Raw genomic sequence first — 14,245 nt, forward strand, 5'->3', positions numbered from 1 at the left:
GGGTCTGAAAAATGGTTCGTTTGATAGTTAGATAGATAGATAGGATAGTTGGTACATTAAACACCATTAAACTACAGACTCAAATTACCACAGAATTGAACACCACCTCTGTGATACAGTCTCAGCAAAAAAATGTACTGAGCTTCACAAAACTGATATTTATAACAGGGCTGCCATTCAAGGTGAACACACATAGATGCATAACCTGGTGTAAGGAGCACAAAACCTGAAGCCCTGAGAAACGGAAAAAAGTAATGTGATCTGCTGAGTCGTCTTTCAGCCTTTTTCCTCCAGATGTGTTTATGTTTCAAAAAAGACAAAGGAAGCCTTCAACCACAATTAAAGTTAAACACAGTTCAGGATGCAGTATGATAGCAGGACAAGGAGGTCTCAAGCTGTTCTGAAGGCAAAGGGTGCCTCCTCTACACTTAGATACTTGATATTCATATACCGTTATGAGTTTCCCTCATTTTGTCCACTCCCTGTCAATACCCCAGCTTTGGTTTCAGTTCGTACCATGATGCCATCACTGGCCCCTGTGGTGAGGTAGATGTTGTTCCAGTCAGCAGGTACGCCCTGGTCCCTCTGCTCGATGTAGGCAGCGATGTCCTTACGGATACACTCCACCCCTTGGCTGGCACTGTATGAGCCTGACACACACACACACACACACACACAGAGATTCTTATTTTAACATGTATATCATCTGCTGATATGCTATGATGTCATTGGTTCTGCTTTAAGAAACATTCCATCTTTGATTAACCATAGGCTCAGTCTTCTAAATGATGTAGTTCAAAGATACTTGATTGACCAAAGCTGTCTCTATCCATTTTTAAAAATAGTTTTCCATATGAGTCCAAAACAGGAACACTATATGTGATTATGCTGTTTTATGCTCATAGTTACAAGTTTGAAAGACTACAATGGGTAGGGGAGAGGGGGGAGGAGGAGGGCTTTCACCAACTTCTTTCCCCTGGGTTTTCTATGAAAAAATTTCTGTACGATGAGATTGCCTGTATTCCTTCAGATGATAATAGGGATGAGCACATCTTTGGTCAGTTATTACTGGAACTGGATTGTCTGGGTCCAGACCTTTGAATCTGCCCACTCCACTGAGTTGACTGATTCTGGTCTGGCATCGTGACATGAAACAGCGGTTTCTCGGTTGAAAAATGATCGGTCCAATGAGCGCCGGGGGGGGGGGGGGGGGGACTAATGGCATTGTCAAGCTGTTGTCAAGCTGTGCGCCGGAACCAAGGAGGAGTAATAACAACAATGGCGACCGCTATAGACAAGATAGACGCTGCTATCCAGGCTGTTCTAAATCGATTAAAAGTACCAATTACTTTGAAATCCGAACAGCTCTCTGCTTTGAAGGCATTTATTCAAAGGGGAGATGTTTTTTGCGTTCTCCCCACTGGATTTGGGAAGAGTCTCATCTACCAACTTGCATCAGTGTCGATTTAAAATTACGTTAGATTCAGGCGGATACGTTGGTCTCTAGTGATTGGTTAGGGATAATCGAATCCCCCTCCCCCACGGAAATCGTTTAGAGTGGAGGCAATTTCAGAACCCATCGTCTATCCGTCTGATGACGATTAGACTCTGGGGGGCGACGGCCAATATTTCGGGGTTTCCGGTGTAGCCAGCGGACATCCGGGCCAAGACTTCCTCTTCCGTGCGCCGGTCATTGTTTACAGTCCGATTAGCAACTTGAGATGCGAGAGTGGAGTTGGAGTTGAGAGACAACGTCTCATATGCAGATATCTGTTTATAGAGATTAGCTGAAATGTCATCTGGACCTAAAAAACTTGTGAAACAATCCGGTCATAGACGTCGTCATAGACCCGTGTATATGTGGGGGAAAATCTCACATAATCACCTTGATGTTGCAATCAGATCAGGGGCTATCAGGGGTTAGGTTACTCTAGACTGGTTAAGGTATTTATATGGAAAAGAGTAATTTTAATGGATTTTATGACTGCATGTGACTATAGTCATTCAACTTCTTCGGGCCAATAGTTGTAAGTCAGTGGTGTCTCACAAGATTTAAACATTAACCCCATTTGGCTTTGTGTTTTTCCACCAGATCCTGACAAACTTTTTCTAAAGGGCCAGTGTGTCAGCAGGCAATAATCCCACTATGTCAGCACTCCCCTCTACCAGCTCCTGCATTGTCACATGTAAGCCCCCCGCCGCACAACACGCACACACAAACACACACACACACACACACAAAGAGTCCGTCCTTTTCCAGCCCATAGACAGACACACACCCACCCACCGAGGCTCTGTCCTCCACAGCCCTGCAGGATGCGCTGGGCTCGCTGCTTGGCATCGTCGGGGAGAGCCGGACTGTCCAGCAGCTCAGGGAAACAACACAGAGCCACCACCTATAGAGAGACAGAGTGGAGGGGGTCATATTCAATTACACAAACACGCACTGTAAGGATCTTAAGGGTCATAAAAACCAAACATTCCAATATTCATTTGCAAGGATCGACAACATTGCAAGTGTCTTGAAATTCCATTGGGTAGGGATGTTTGCTTCAAAACAGAGTATGGGCCTTTGAAAGCCAGAAATCTTAGCATCTGGCCAAGCAATCGTTGAGTCACTGCTTTTGATCAATAACTCTATCACCCTACAGATCTTGTATATTATGGTCGATTTATTGCACCTCTAATACCGACATTTATTCTGACACACTCTCACATTTAAAGGTCCAATATTCTACACTTTCCAGTGTTTTATTGTATGTCGAGGTCCATTAAAAGTGGTTTGTGTGGTGTCATGTACCAAAAACACATTCATCTCTCTGAGCCTTACCAAGAACAGGCTGTTTTTGTTGCTGTGGCTCATTAATATTAATGACCCTCTGTTCTGATTGGCTAACCGTCTCAAGAGTGAAATGTGCAGCGTCAGGTAGGGAAAACTCTTCGGTAAATAAACAATGGCGACCGCTTTGAAAAAAAAAAAAATTATACTTTCACAATGTTTAGATAGCACATCCAACTCCTTTATAATCAAAGAGGTAAGGGAAATCCTGTTTTCCGCAATATGTCACAATAACAATTTGTCTCAAGTCATGAGTTTTCAGTCCTAGTGGTGCTCACACTTGAAGATTCTGTTAAGGCTGAGAATCATACAGCGTCACACATTAAAAGACTCCAGCAGGATTTTTGGTAATATTTCCTTGCTTTGCATCACGCAGGTTTTCAGTGCACGTGAAGGATTATACAGGCTCAAAACACTGATAATGGACTATGATGTTTGAGTGTGAATGAAGCTACAACACGCAGGCTCCACCGGTTTCTCCTCCAGGACGACGGTCCAACAGAACCGGAACTTGCGCTTCCCCGCTGGCATCGCCATGTTTACTCCTCTCTGTCTGTAGAGCCCTGTCACCTGTCACTACAGAATGCTCTGCCGCATTCTCATTCTCATATTCCCAGGGTCGGGGCTCCTTATAAGCTGAATCGGCAAATGCTTAGGGCGTCATCCAATCTAAAATCAAAGATGGCCACACACACACACTATATCAGGGAAAGGACACTCAAAATGAGCTCATCCACTCGATCAGTGCTAAGGTAATGGATTTGCTGGAAAAATTCACAACTCAAAGTACTCGATCATTCTTGACTGTATCCCTGACATCAGCCATCAGTAACAGATGTCAGTCATCATACGGGTTGTTGATCTGGATCCAGAGCCAGAGATAAAAGAATATTTCCTAGCATTTATTGTTGTGGGGGAGATCGAAATTTGTCCACAGTGACACTAGACAAGCTACAAGAGCTCCACATAGATTTCCAAGACTGTAGAGGTCAATCATATGACAACGGAGCAAACATGAAGGGGAAAAGGCAAGGTGTACAGGTAGGGCTGGGCGATATGGTTGAAATCAATATCACGATAATCATAAGGATTTTTCTCGATATTAATATATATCACAATTAGGGCTGCAACTATCGATTATCTTCATTGTTGATTAATCTGTCGATTATTTTCTCGATTAATCGATTAGTTGTTTGGTCTATAAAATGTCAGAAAATGGTGAAAAATGTGGATCAGTGTTTCCCAAAGCCCAAGATGACGTCCTCAAATGTCTTGTTTTGTCCACAACCCAAAGATATTCAGTTTACTGTCATAGAGGAGGAAAGAAACCAGAAAATATTCACATTTAAGAAGCTGGAATCAGAGAATGTAGACTTATTTTTCTTTAAAAATTACTCAAACGATTAATCGATTATCAAAATAGTTGGCGATTAATTTAATAGTTGACAACTAATCGATTAATCGTTGCAGCTCTAATCACAATATGGTTCCTGTATGCAAAATCACGTTAAATAATCAAATTAATGTTCATCTCATTGAACCGAATGGTAATGTTAGGTGTGGTGTCAAACAAAACAGAATAGATATTCAAATAATATTCCTACCATACCTCATTTTATGAGTTTTTAAGCAAAATTTGCTTGTCATCATCAATTTAGACAGCAGAAATGTGTGTCACGATATTAAAATATCTTCATATCATCACGATATGATTCCACTGAAAGACGATAAACGATAATATTGAATTATCGCCCAGCCCTATGTACAGGCACGACTTCTTGAAAAACATCCAAGAGCTGTCTTTGTCCCCTGTGGAGCACACACATTAAACTTGGTTTTGGCAGATGCTGCAAAGGCATCAAGGGATGATGCTGTTCTTTACACATCTGAACTTCTTTTCCGGAGGAACTCAAAGATGGGCAATTCTGAAGAGCCGTGTTGACCTCACAGTCACATCATGGAGTGACACGAGGTGAGAGAGCAGGCTACAGAGAGCAGGCTATGCATGCAGTGAGATACCAGGCAGCACAAATCAGAGATGCTCTTTTGGAGGCTCGGCAGAGTTTATCTGATCCGGTTGCCAAAGTGCGGGCCAAGACTCTTGCTGAAGAGGTGGGGTCCTCTCGCTTTCTGATTTGTTATATAGTATGGTATGACATCCTGACCATTGTCAACCAGGCTAACAAGCTTCTACAGTCAGCTTCAATGCAGTTGGATGTGGCCACAGACCTATTTGCTACAGCCAAAACATTACTCACATAGTACAGGGCCTCGGGTTTTGCTGATGTTCACACAGCAGCAAAGGATCTATGCAAGGAAATGAATATTGAGGCCATTCTAGTGCAGAAAAGGCTTCGTAACACCAAAAAGCTGTTCTCATATGAGGCTGCTGATGAGCCTCTCACTGATGCACGGCGAAGCCTGGAAGTCACATTTTTCAATGTCATGGTTGATGTTGCAATTAACTCTCTCCAGGAGAGATGTGACATGCCCTCTGTACTACAGATATAATAAATGTGCATTGTGGATATACAGTATTTAGGATTTGGCTGATGTAGATACAGCAAAGCTTTTTTGACAGTGGTTTGCCAGAAAACATGAGTATCCTCAACAGCTAACACATCCCCTGCAAACTTTATTGTAATTATTGTAATCTTGTAGATGCTATAGTGCTTAAGATTTGGCTGAAGTAGCTGCAGCAAAGCTTTTTGACAATAGTTTCCGAAAACATGAATGTTCTCAACAGTTAGCACATTCCCTGCGATTGTATTGTAATTACTATAATGTTTGTGGATGTTATTTTGAGGCTCTTAGTTGTTGTGTCTCTTTATTTATTTATTAATTATTATTTTGTGCCTCATGCCTTGGTTTTCCTTATGTCCTATGTATCTGTGTATTATGTTTTTTGTAATTGAAAAATCCAATAAACAAATTTGAATAATAACAATGTCAAGACACACTTTGAAGATACACTGTGCAGCTGTTGAGAAGATGCTGAGTAAGACTGGAGAATCTGACATCTGTGAAGCTGAAATGGCAGAGGAGATCCTAAACCTACCATCTGTTCCACCCAAGATCACAGCCATGCAGCTGCTGAGAATACTCCATGAGAAGCAGATACAGGAGTTGTACCCCAATCTGTTGATTGCTTTTAGAATAGCTGTAACATTTCCTGTCACAGTAGCATCTGCGGAGAGACGTTTTTCGAAACTTCGAAATCATATGAAGCCATCATTGACGACTTTACTTCCCAAAAAAAAGCAGGAGGGTGCTTCTGAAGAAAAACAAATGGTAAAGGCACTGATAAAATGTTTCTATTTTTGTTTTTAAGATTGGTCACTAAAACTCACCATATTCAACCCTATCTCTAAAAAGTGCCAGTATTGGCCAAGAGCAGTGACATTAATGTTCTGTGTCCACAGTTCTGCAACCAAGAGGACAATTTTTCACAGGCTGCTGCTGTTCCTGTTTCTTGTTTCCATATCCTCAGGTTAGGCAATGAAACTATTATATATACTATAAACGTATTATAATACCAAAAAAGTGCCAGTATTGGCCAAGAAAAGTGACATTAATGTTTTTCACAGGCTGCTGCTGCTCCTGTTTCTTGTTTCCATATCCATAAAGAGGGAGGTTATTTCCAGGGTTCCCACTCTTTTTAAGAAATCATTTTCCAGGACATTTTCCACTTTTTTTTATTCCTCCTTTTTTAATGATGCAGGGTTCATGATGAAGTGTCTCGGGTTCATTACAGGTGACGGCTACACCCATCACTGCTAACTGTACAATAAGGTCATCTGGCCTCTTTTTGTTAGACGTGATCAGCACTGGTATGTTTGTTTTTTTTTTACTTACAAAGCGCTCCTCAACAAATAAACACCAACATGTTACACTTACTTGAATTGTGGCAGTTACAATACTCACTCCAAACACTGGCTTATACTCCAGGTCCCTCATATGAACTTCAAACTTGGACAAAAATTGACTATGTTCTACCTCTGTAAGCCTAACCCTAACACACACACACACACACACACACACACACACACACACAGTTTTATTAAGCCTACATCTATCCAAGTTACACCTATGTCCAGTCTTAAGTAAAAGAACATAGCAATATATTGAAAAAAAATTGATTGTAATATTCAAGTGTCATACTTTTCTATCGTCTTTCAGTTGGTTAGAAAGTGTCTCAAGGCGGCAATCTTATATCGCGTGCAGGACTCGATTGGCCTTCGACAGCTCTGGGAGCCTGGACTGGAGTTGAGACGGCTGAAACTCAAACTTGTGCTACCAGCTAGCTGACATTAGAATATGTCCAGTAAATTTTAAGTCAAAAGATCCGGTGTTTTAGTTATGCGCTAACGGAAATTAGCATCGCGATCGCAATAATATTATCTTAACAAACGATCCATTTTACTTCACATAAAACGACATGTGTGCTCATACTTACAGGCATATATTTATTTTGCTCTGTGGAAACGAACTAATAGCTGCTGACTTCACATTGCTAATACAATCTGCTGTGGCTTCAACACTCCACACTGACCAGCTACAGCAACCTCAAACGGTCTAAACTCAAAATACAGCCACCACTAGGTGGAGACATTGCATGCCAGGAGAGGGCATACCTGTCATACCGCACAGCTTATCCTACCAACAGTCAAGTTTCAAACAAAATACTCACCTAGGTTTACGTAGGCGATCTGAGTGAGGGGCTAAAATACAATTCAAATTTTCCAGGACAACATAGATTATTTCCAGGATATTTAGTCATTTTAATCAATTTCCAGGTGTTTCCATGACTGGAAAACTAGTCCCTAAATTTCCAGGTTTTCCAGGACGCGTGGGAACCCTGAAATTTCAATGACATCATCAATCGAAAGGAAATTCTCGAGTCCAATGAGCCATCACACATCTCATCTGTGGTTTGAGAATCAGTAAATAGAGACGATCAAAAAATGGCATTCAGTGGTCTAAGGCGCATACCATGTAAACGCTGCATCCTGGGTTCAAATCCAGCCTAGGACCTTTGTCTATGTTTATATCTTTCCTGTCTATCTCTACTTTGAACTGTCAAATAAAGGCAAAAATGCCCCCAAAAAAGCCAAAGAGGAAAGGGGGAGGAGCTTAAATGAAATCATCAATCAGTAGGATGCTCTGTCCCGAGTCTGACAGGCTCATGCACTCATGCCAACTGATCAGATGTAAATGAAGCAACATCTCAGTGCAAACTGGGGATCAATGAATATAGAGCTAGATGATCAAAATAAAGCCAATCGGGAAAGGGAAGGTGCTTAAATGACCATCATCAATTGGAAACTCTCCAGAGTGCAACAAGCCATCACTTATGTCAATGTGAGTTCGGGATCAAAAGATCAGAGAACAGATTGAGAAATATACAGCCATATAAGTTCTAGCCCAAGATCACAGACGAGGAGCAGCGACAGAGAGGCGGTGGAGCAGGCAGCAAGACACAAAAACACCGGGCTAACAGTGACTAGTGGTGCCTAAGTGGCAAGGGTTTATGTATGCCTGTGGAGAGAGTCCCTATGCTACAAAATTCTGTTTTTCTAGGCTGGATTTTTATCAAACAAGATGGCTGAGGGAGCAAGGCTGTGTGTGGCGAAGCACCAAAGCTACAAACCACAGATAGTCCCAGGTGTGCTGGAAACATACTTCAGGATACCAAAGTTAACTGGTCAAGACGTTTCTTTTTTTTGTTCCGTTTTCAGCAAAGTGAGATGAAAGTATGTGGCAAAGTAATTTGCTCGCAAAAAACACTGTTTGAATTAGCAAGCTAGCAACTAGTAAACAATGCCAGGCAGCATGGAAACAAGGAAGTTGAAGTGAGACTTATCAAGTCTGTGCTGCCAGCTAGATGGATGGGGTCATGGTCAAATATGTGCTCTGGTCGCATTTTTCAGCAGAGAAGAAAGCAAGTGATTGAGATAAGATAAGATAAGATAAGATATACTTTAATGTCCTTGTAGGGAAATTTGTTCTAGACTCCGTCCTGCAGTTCCACAGAAGATAAAAACATACATACTACATAGTAAAAAATGTCAACATCTTAACAACACGTGGCTTCCATACACATACACAGTTTGCACATACAGATATTCAACAGTTTGCTATACACATATACACATACACACCTGCTGACAACGGCGACATATTGCACAACCCTCATGGCCAACATCTACATTACATGTTAGTGTTGAGAAGCTTAATGGACATAGGCAGGAATGAATGTTTATAACGGTTCAGCCTGCTCTTGGGAACCCTGAATCTTCTACCGGAAGGTAAGAGCTGGAACTCTGGGTGGAGAATGTGAGTTGGATCAGACACTATTTTCTGTGCCCGTCTGATAATAGACTGCTCATAAATTGTTTGGAGGGACGAGTGAAGCAAGAAGGAGGAACTTCTGTCTCCTATTTCATTTGTTGTTTTCCTATTTTTTTCAACTGTCCTCGCTCATGCTTATGTCATAATATGTTTCAAAAAGTATAGCTGTGTTTGAAATTGCACTGTATATTGTCTACCCCGGAATTTGAAATCATAAATAGAATAAAAGCACAGTCATGGGGAAAGTATGGCGAAAACAAGACTAAGAGTCTAACAGCCCTGCGACATTGAATTTTGTGGAAGCGTGCCTGCAGGGAATCGAACTAGGGCTGGGCGATAATTCAATATTATCGTTTATCGTCTTTCAGTGGAATCATATCGTGATGATATGAAGATATTTTGATATCGTGACACACATTTCTGCTGTCTGAATTGATGATGACAAGCACATTTTACTTAAAAACTCTCATAAAATGAGGTATGGTAGGAATATTATTTGAATATTTCAGTTTTGTTTGACATCACACCTAACATCACCATTCGGTTCAATGAGATGAACATTAATTTGATTATTTAACGTGATTTTGCCTACATGAACCATATCGTGATATATACTGATATCGGGGAAAATCCTTATGATTATCATGATACTGATTTCAACCATATCGCCCAGCCCTAAATCGAACACAGGTCTCCCGATTGACAGTCTGCTATCTAGCCTGACTCCCTGCAGCACACTTTCACCCACCCACGTGACCAAAAGTGGTGAACAGAGCAAGCAAGCGATCGACCGACATTTCCATCCACAGAGCCGGGGCATAAAAACAATCAAATGTGTTATTCTTTTATGTTTTTTTATTCACCCACCTCACCAGACACTTCCAAGATACTATGCCCTTTGGCTGTCAGATGCCCGGTTTTTCGACCAGCCTGTCCAGTTTTCAGGTTTCCTCGGGTTCAGGAACTTTGCCGACTTGAACTTTTGATTTTGATCATTTTTCTCCTGGTGGAAGATATACATAAATGATGAAGAAAGCTCAAATATTAAAGCTCACTGATCATTATTTACTGAGTTTCACCTAGTTTTGTAGGGTGAGGGTCAAACTTGGAGCAGGTTTAGGGGTCTAAAAGCGACATTGAGCAAGGTGGGAGCTCCACTATTTTTCTTTTACAGAGAGACTTGGAGGTAGACTACAAGATTCTGGCATTTTCAGCACTTGATTTTGTGATGTGTGCCTATGGTAGTAGCTGAAACATGAAAAAAAAAAAAAATCACAAGTGTTTTTTTTAACAGTTTAAATGTCAATCAATCCAACTCTACCAAAGATACCTCAATATCCTTTTACTTCCTGGTTTAAAAGGAAAATATCTTGGTGTCTATACATTTGCAAGGACCTGGGTGGTTTACCGTATTCTCTTAGATAATGGCCTGTGAATATGACTCCAGAATGAAATTGTCAAATTATGACATGTTTTCAAAGGTCAAAGACCAACTGTGTGACACATGGTAGGAAGCTAGTCTTTTGTGTCCATAAAGAAGAGGTTGCCAGAGAATGCCAGATACTATACTAATATTTGGGCTTTCTTCATCATTTATGTATATCTTCCACCAGGAGAAAAATGATCAAAATCAAAAGTTCGAGCCGCCAAGCTCTGGTTGAGTTGACACGGAATGACCCTATTATATCATTATCAAACCCACACAAATTTCAATAAAGTAAAGCATAATCTTGTTCAGTGGAAGGTAGCATGGCTCCATCCAGCTATTTCTACCAGCCAGGAAGCCAAACTAGCATGCAGACATTTGACCTGAGATAATCTCTGCCCTCATTGATAACATGACTGATAAAGATGTCAAATGTAGCCTTTGGAAATTTCCGCATGCACCGAATATTTTAATACTGGTTTACACCAGGCACTGAAAAGTCAACCATGTGGACTTGTGCACATCCCTCATATGAAAATTAATTCACTGTGAAATTAACCTTACATATTAGGCTAGTAACCTATGGTTCCAAGTTACATAAATCAATACTTGATGACATAGGCTAGTCCTGTGTACAGCTGTGTGTGTGTGTGTGTGTGTGTGTGTGTGTGTGTGTGTGTATGTGCGTGCGTGCACAATACTGTTTGTGCAGCAGCGGCTTTGAAACAATGCGTTTCAAAGCCAGCTGATAAAAAAAGAAGTCCGGAGCCAACACCAACCACTCCCAGCATGACTCTGAGTGAGTCATGCTGACTGAGTCTAGATACTAATCAAAGACACACCTCACTTTAGATAGGGTCAATACTTGTCTGGATGGTGACTCAAGTTATTAATAAAAAGATGTGAAGGAGGACAGCGATGCTCCCTCTAAGCAGGTTTTTGTTCCTGACAAAACCGCCCCCTATGACATGACACTGCCCCTAATTTTCATTACCGTGACCACCGTGATAACCAAGGACTTGTCGGGTGGCAATATTGAATTGCAACAGTGGACTTTGTAATTAAATATACATTATTAAACTGCACTAGATTACAAGATTGTGTGTATTTTCCGTCTTTAATGCAAAATAAACTATCCGATGTTGCACTGCAGGGCGCTAGAACATTAACGTTATCTCACCAAGGAGGAGCCTTGCGTTAAATGTTTTTATGTAAATGTTACAATGCTAATGCATGAGAGTTTCAGTTAAATACACACAGACACACACAGGCACACGTTTCAGTTCAATAAAGCGATATTTTTCTTCAAAGCAAAATACTTGTTTGTTTTTTCGATGGGCCATAGCACGTTTAATTAAAAGGGGGAACAAAATGAATACCGTGAAATACCGTATACCGTGGTATTTTGGTAGATACTGTACCGTACTGTGAAATTTCACACCGTTACATCCCTATTGGCCATCATCCACTTTCTCCAAAAGGAGGAGCCCTCTAATCCTCTGAACAGCGTCATAGAGGAAGTATCCGTGGTAAACATATAAACGTAGTCATGGCTGAAGTCGGGATAATCAGCTGCAAGCAATGAATCAGCGTCAGCATCCCTGTCAAATCCTCCTAAGGTTGTCATCTTTTAAACTTAAGCATCATTTCATTACAAGAAGTTAACACAATTATAGAAGGTAGAAGAATGACTATTTTGATCATAGTTTCTCTGTTATCTCTCTACCTACAATACAGATAGCCTTGGAATTCTGGACAAAATCATATCTAATGCTAAACATATTCTCAGATTTGGGTCCGAGAGACAAAATGTCATCAAATGGGCTTCCGTGGGTCTACTGTGGACTAAATTAGGGGTCCTCGATATGAAAAAGGTTGAGAATCTCTGCAGTAAACCAATGGGCCTGCAGCTATAACAGAGGTGGCACAGTGGCAGCTGTGTAGATATGTTACAATGTGGCTGCAGATCACCTGTGTGCCCATGAGTCTGAGCTGCACTTCATAGAAACCAGCATCAGAGTCAGAGGCAGGCTGACCAGAGAAGCAGCAGTGTACCCGCGGTTACAGAGTTCGATTGCAGTGCCATAGCTTGAGAGTGTCAATTGCACCGCTGTGATGTCAGCCTGGTGACGCCGGGGGGGGAGGTGGGGGTGAGCAGGATAGAGTTCTGTGCTCCTGTTTGCATGTCTAGCAGCAACAAGAGCCTGTCTACCTACCCTGCCTGGCAGAAAGCTCATCTATCGCATGGAACATTTTGTCCCATGGTTGGATTTCCACCTCCCTTCACCATCACTTGAATAGCTCCACGTGGCATTTAGGACAATATTATCAACAGTATCCAGGATCTCTCATAGTTCTCTTGTGTAAAGACTAAAGTCCTATTCGCACAGGCCTGGTATTGGTTCCCTCCACCTTTTGAGTTCCTATTGTCCAGCTGCCCTACATTTAGTCTAATGCCAAAGAAACTGGAGAAATCAACTGCACTTTCAATTCTGATGTGGGTCAAGACTAGGGCTGAACAATGAATCGAAATTTTATCGAAATCGCAATATGGCCTACTGCAGTTTTCAAATCGCAGTATTTGTTAAAGTCGAAATGTGTATCAAAATACCATTTTAACTGAAATACTGTCGTGCTGCAGAGATGTCCTGGCCTACACATCATATTCTACAGACTTAAGAAAACATCTTTGTTTGGTACAGATCCCCGCAAAAATCACACCATGATCATTTTAATACGTTTTTCAATGAAAATGAGAAAAATGATGTCAAAATGATCATCCCCTCTAATATCGCGAATCATATCGCAATTGCAATATCAGTCAAAATAATCGCAATTAGATATGTTTTTCAAAATCGTTCAGCCCTAGTCAAGACTAAGCACGACAACTGGAATGGCTTGGGAAATCAGTGGAGGACATGGTATGCTGGTATGTCCTTCCTTTACTTTTGAAGTTACCTGTAGCTTACCTGCCAATAATACTTTAAAGGAGAAATTATGAATCAACGTTTGGCTGGATTTTGCTGCTGGCACCAATTTGATCAGAGGAAGTGGCAGAATAAGAAGTTAAGTCCAAAAAATGCAGCAGGATATAATGCATTGGCTCTGGTGACGCCAAATGCAAACTGTGGCTCAAGTTACAGTTTAATAACGAAAGGAGGCTTGTCACTTCCTGATTCTCCAGACCAATCCCTGTCCGACCCTCACCTGACGGAGGAAGGTGATTGGCTGCTGGCCCATGGCATGGGCATCCCCGATGTTGGCTTTGATGACCTCAGTGAAGGGCTGCTTCACACCCTGGAGAGACAAGAAACAAAAAAAAAAGACTGTATATTTATCATCATCATCATCATGAACAGATTAATCATCAACACTATTATACATTTTAGGCTAATTTGGGGCTTTTGATTTGATTTTGGCTGCCTTGTTTTCACACACTCATGTCTTCTTCTAAGGGAGGTCTATTTTTAACATGGGGGCAGGGATTTTTACATGCAAGCCAGCAAACCAGAAAACACACACGTACGCACAAACACACACACACACACACACACTGATGAAACAAAATAATATGCTTGTTGGAACCAAGGATCAATGTGGACGTCCTGGGTGAGATGCTTCCCCCACTG

General features: G+C 41.3%; 1 protein-coding gene across 2 annotated transcripts in view; it reads right to left on the reverse strand.

Moving 5' to 3' along the window:
- gpt2 (glutamic pyruvate transaminase (alanine aminotransferase) 2) overlaps positions 1 to 14,245 on the reverse strand; it is a 44,294-nt gene that overhangs the window by 20,380 nt on the left and 9,669 nt on the right. For both annotated transcript variants that reach the window (XM_071546288.1, XM_071546287.1), the window contains 3 exons: positions 13,824 to 13,913; positions 2,288 to 2,396; positions 517 to 650 (listed from right to left, as the gene is read on the reverse strand). In XM_071546288.1, the coding sequence (XP_071402389.1) occupies positions 517 to 650; positions 2,288 to 2,396; positions 13,824 to 13,913 (333 nt within the window). The remainder of the gene's footprint in view (positions 1 to 516; positions 651 to 2,287; positions 2,397 to 13,823; positions 13,914 to 14,245) is intronic.

This window comes from Centroberyx affinis, unplaced genomic scaffold, assembly GCF_046629955.1.
Source record: "Centroberyx affinis isolate AG114_WGS23_722 - 3 ecotype Tasmania unplaced genomic scaffold, CSIRO-AGI_Caff_v1 ptg005196l_1, whole genome shotgun sequence".
NCBI classification, from domain to species: domain Eukaryota; kingdom Metazoa; phylum Chordata; class Actinopteri; order Beryciformes; family Berycidae; genus Centroberyx; species Centroberyx affinis.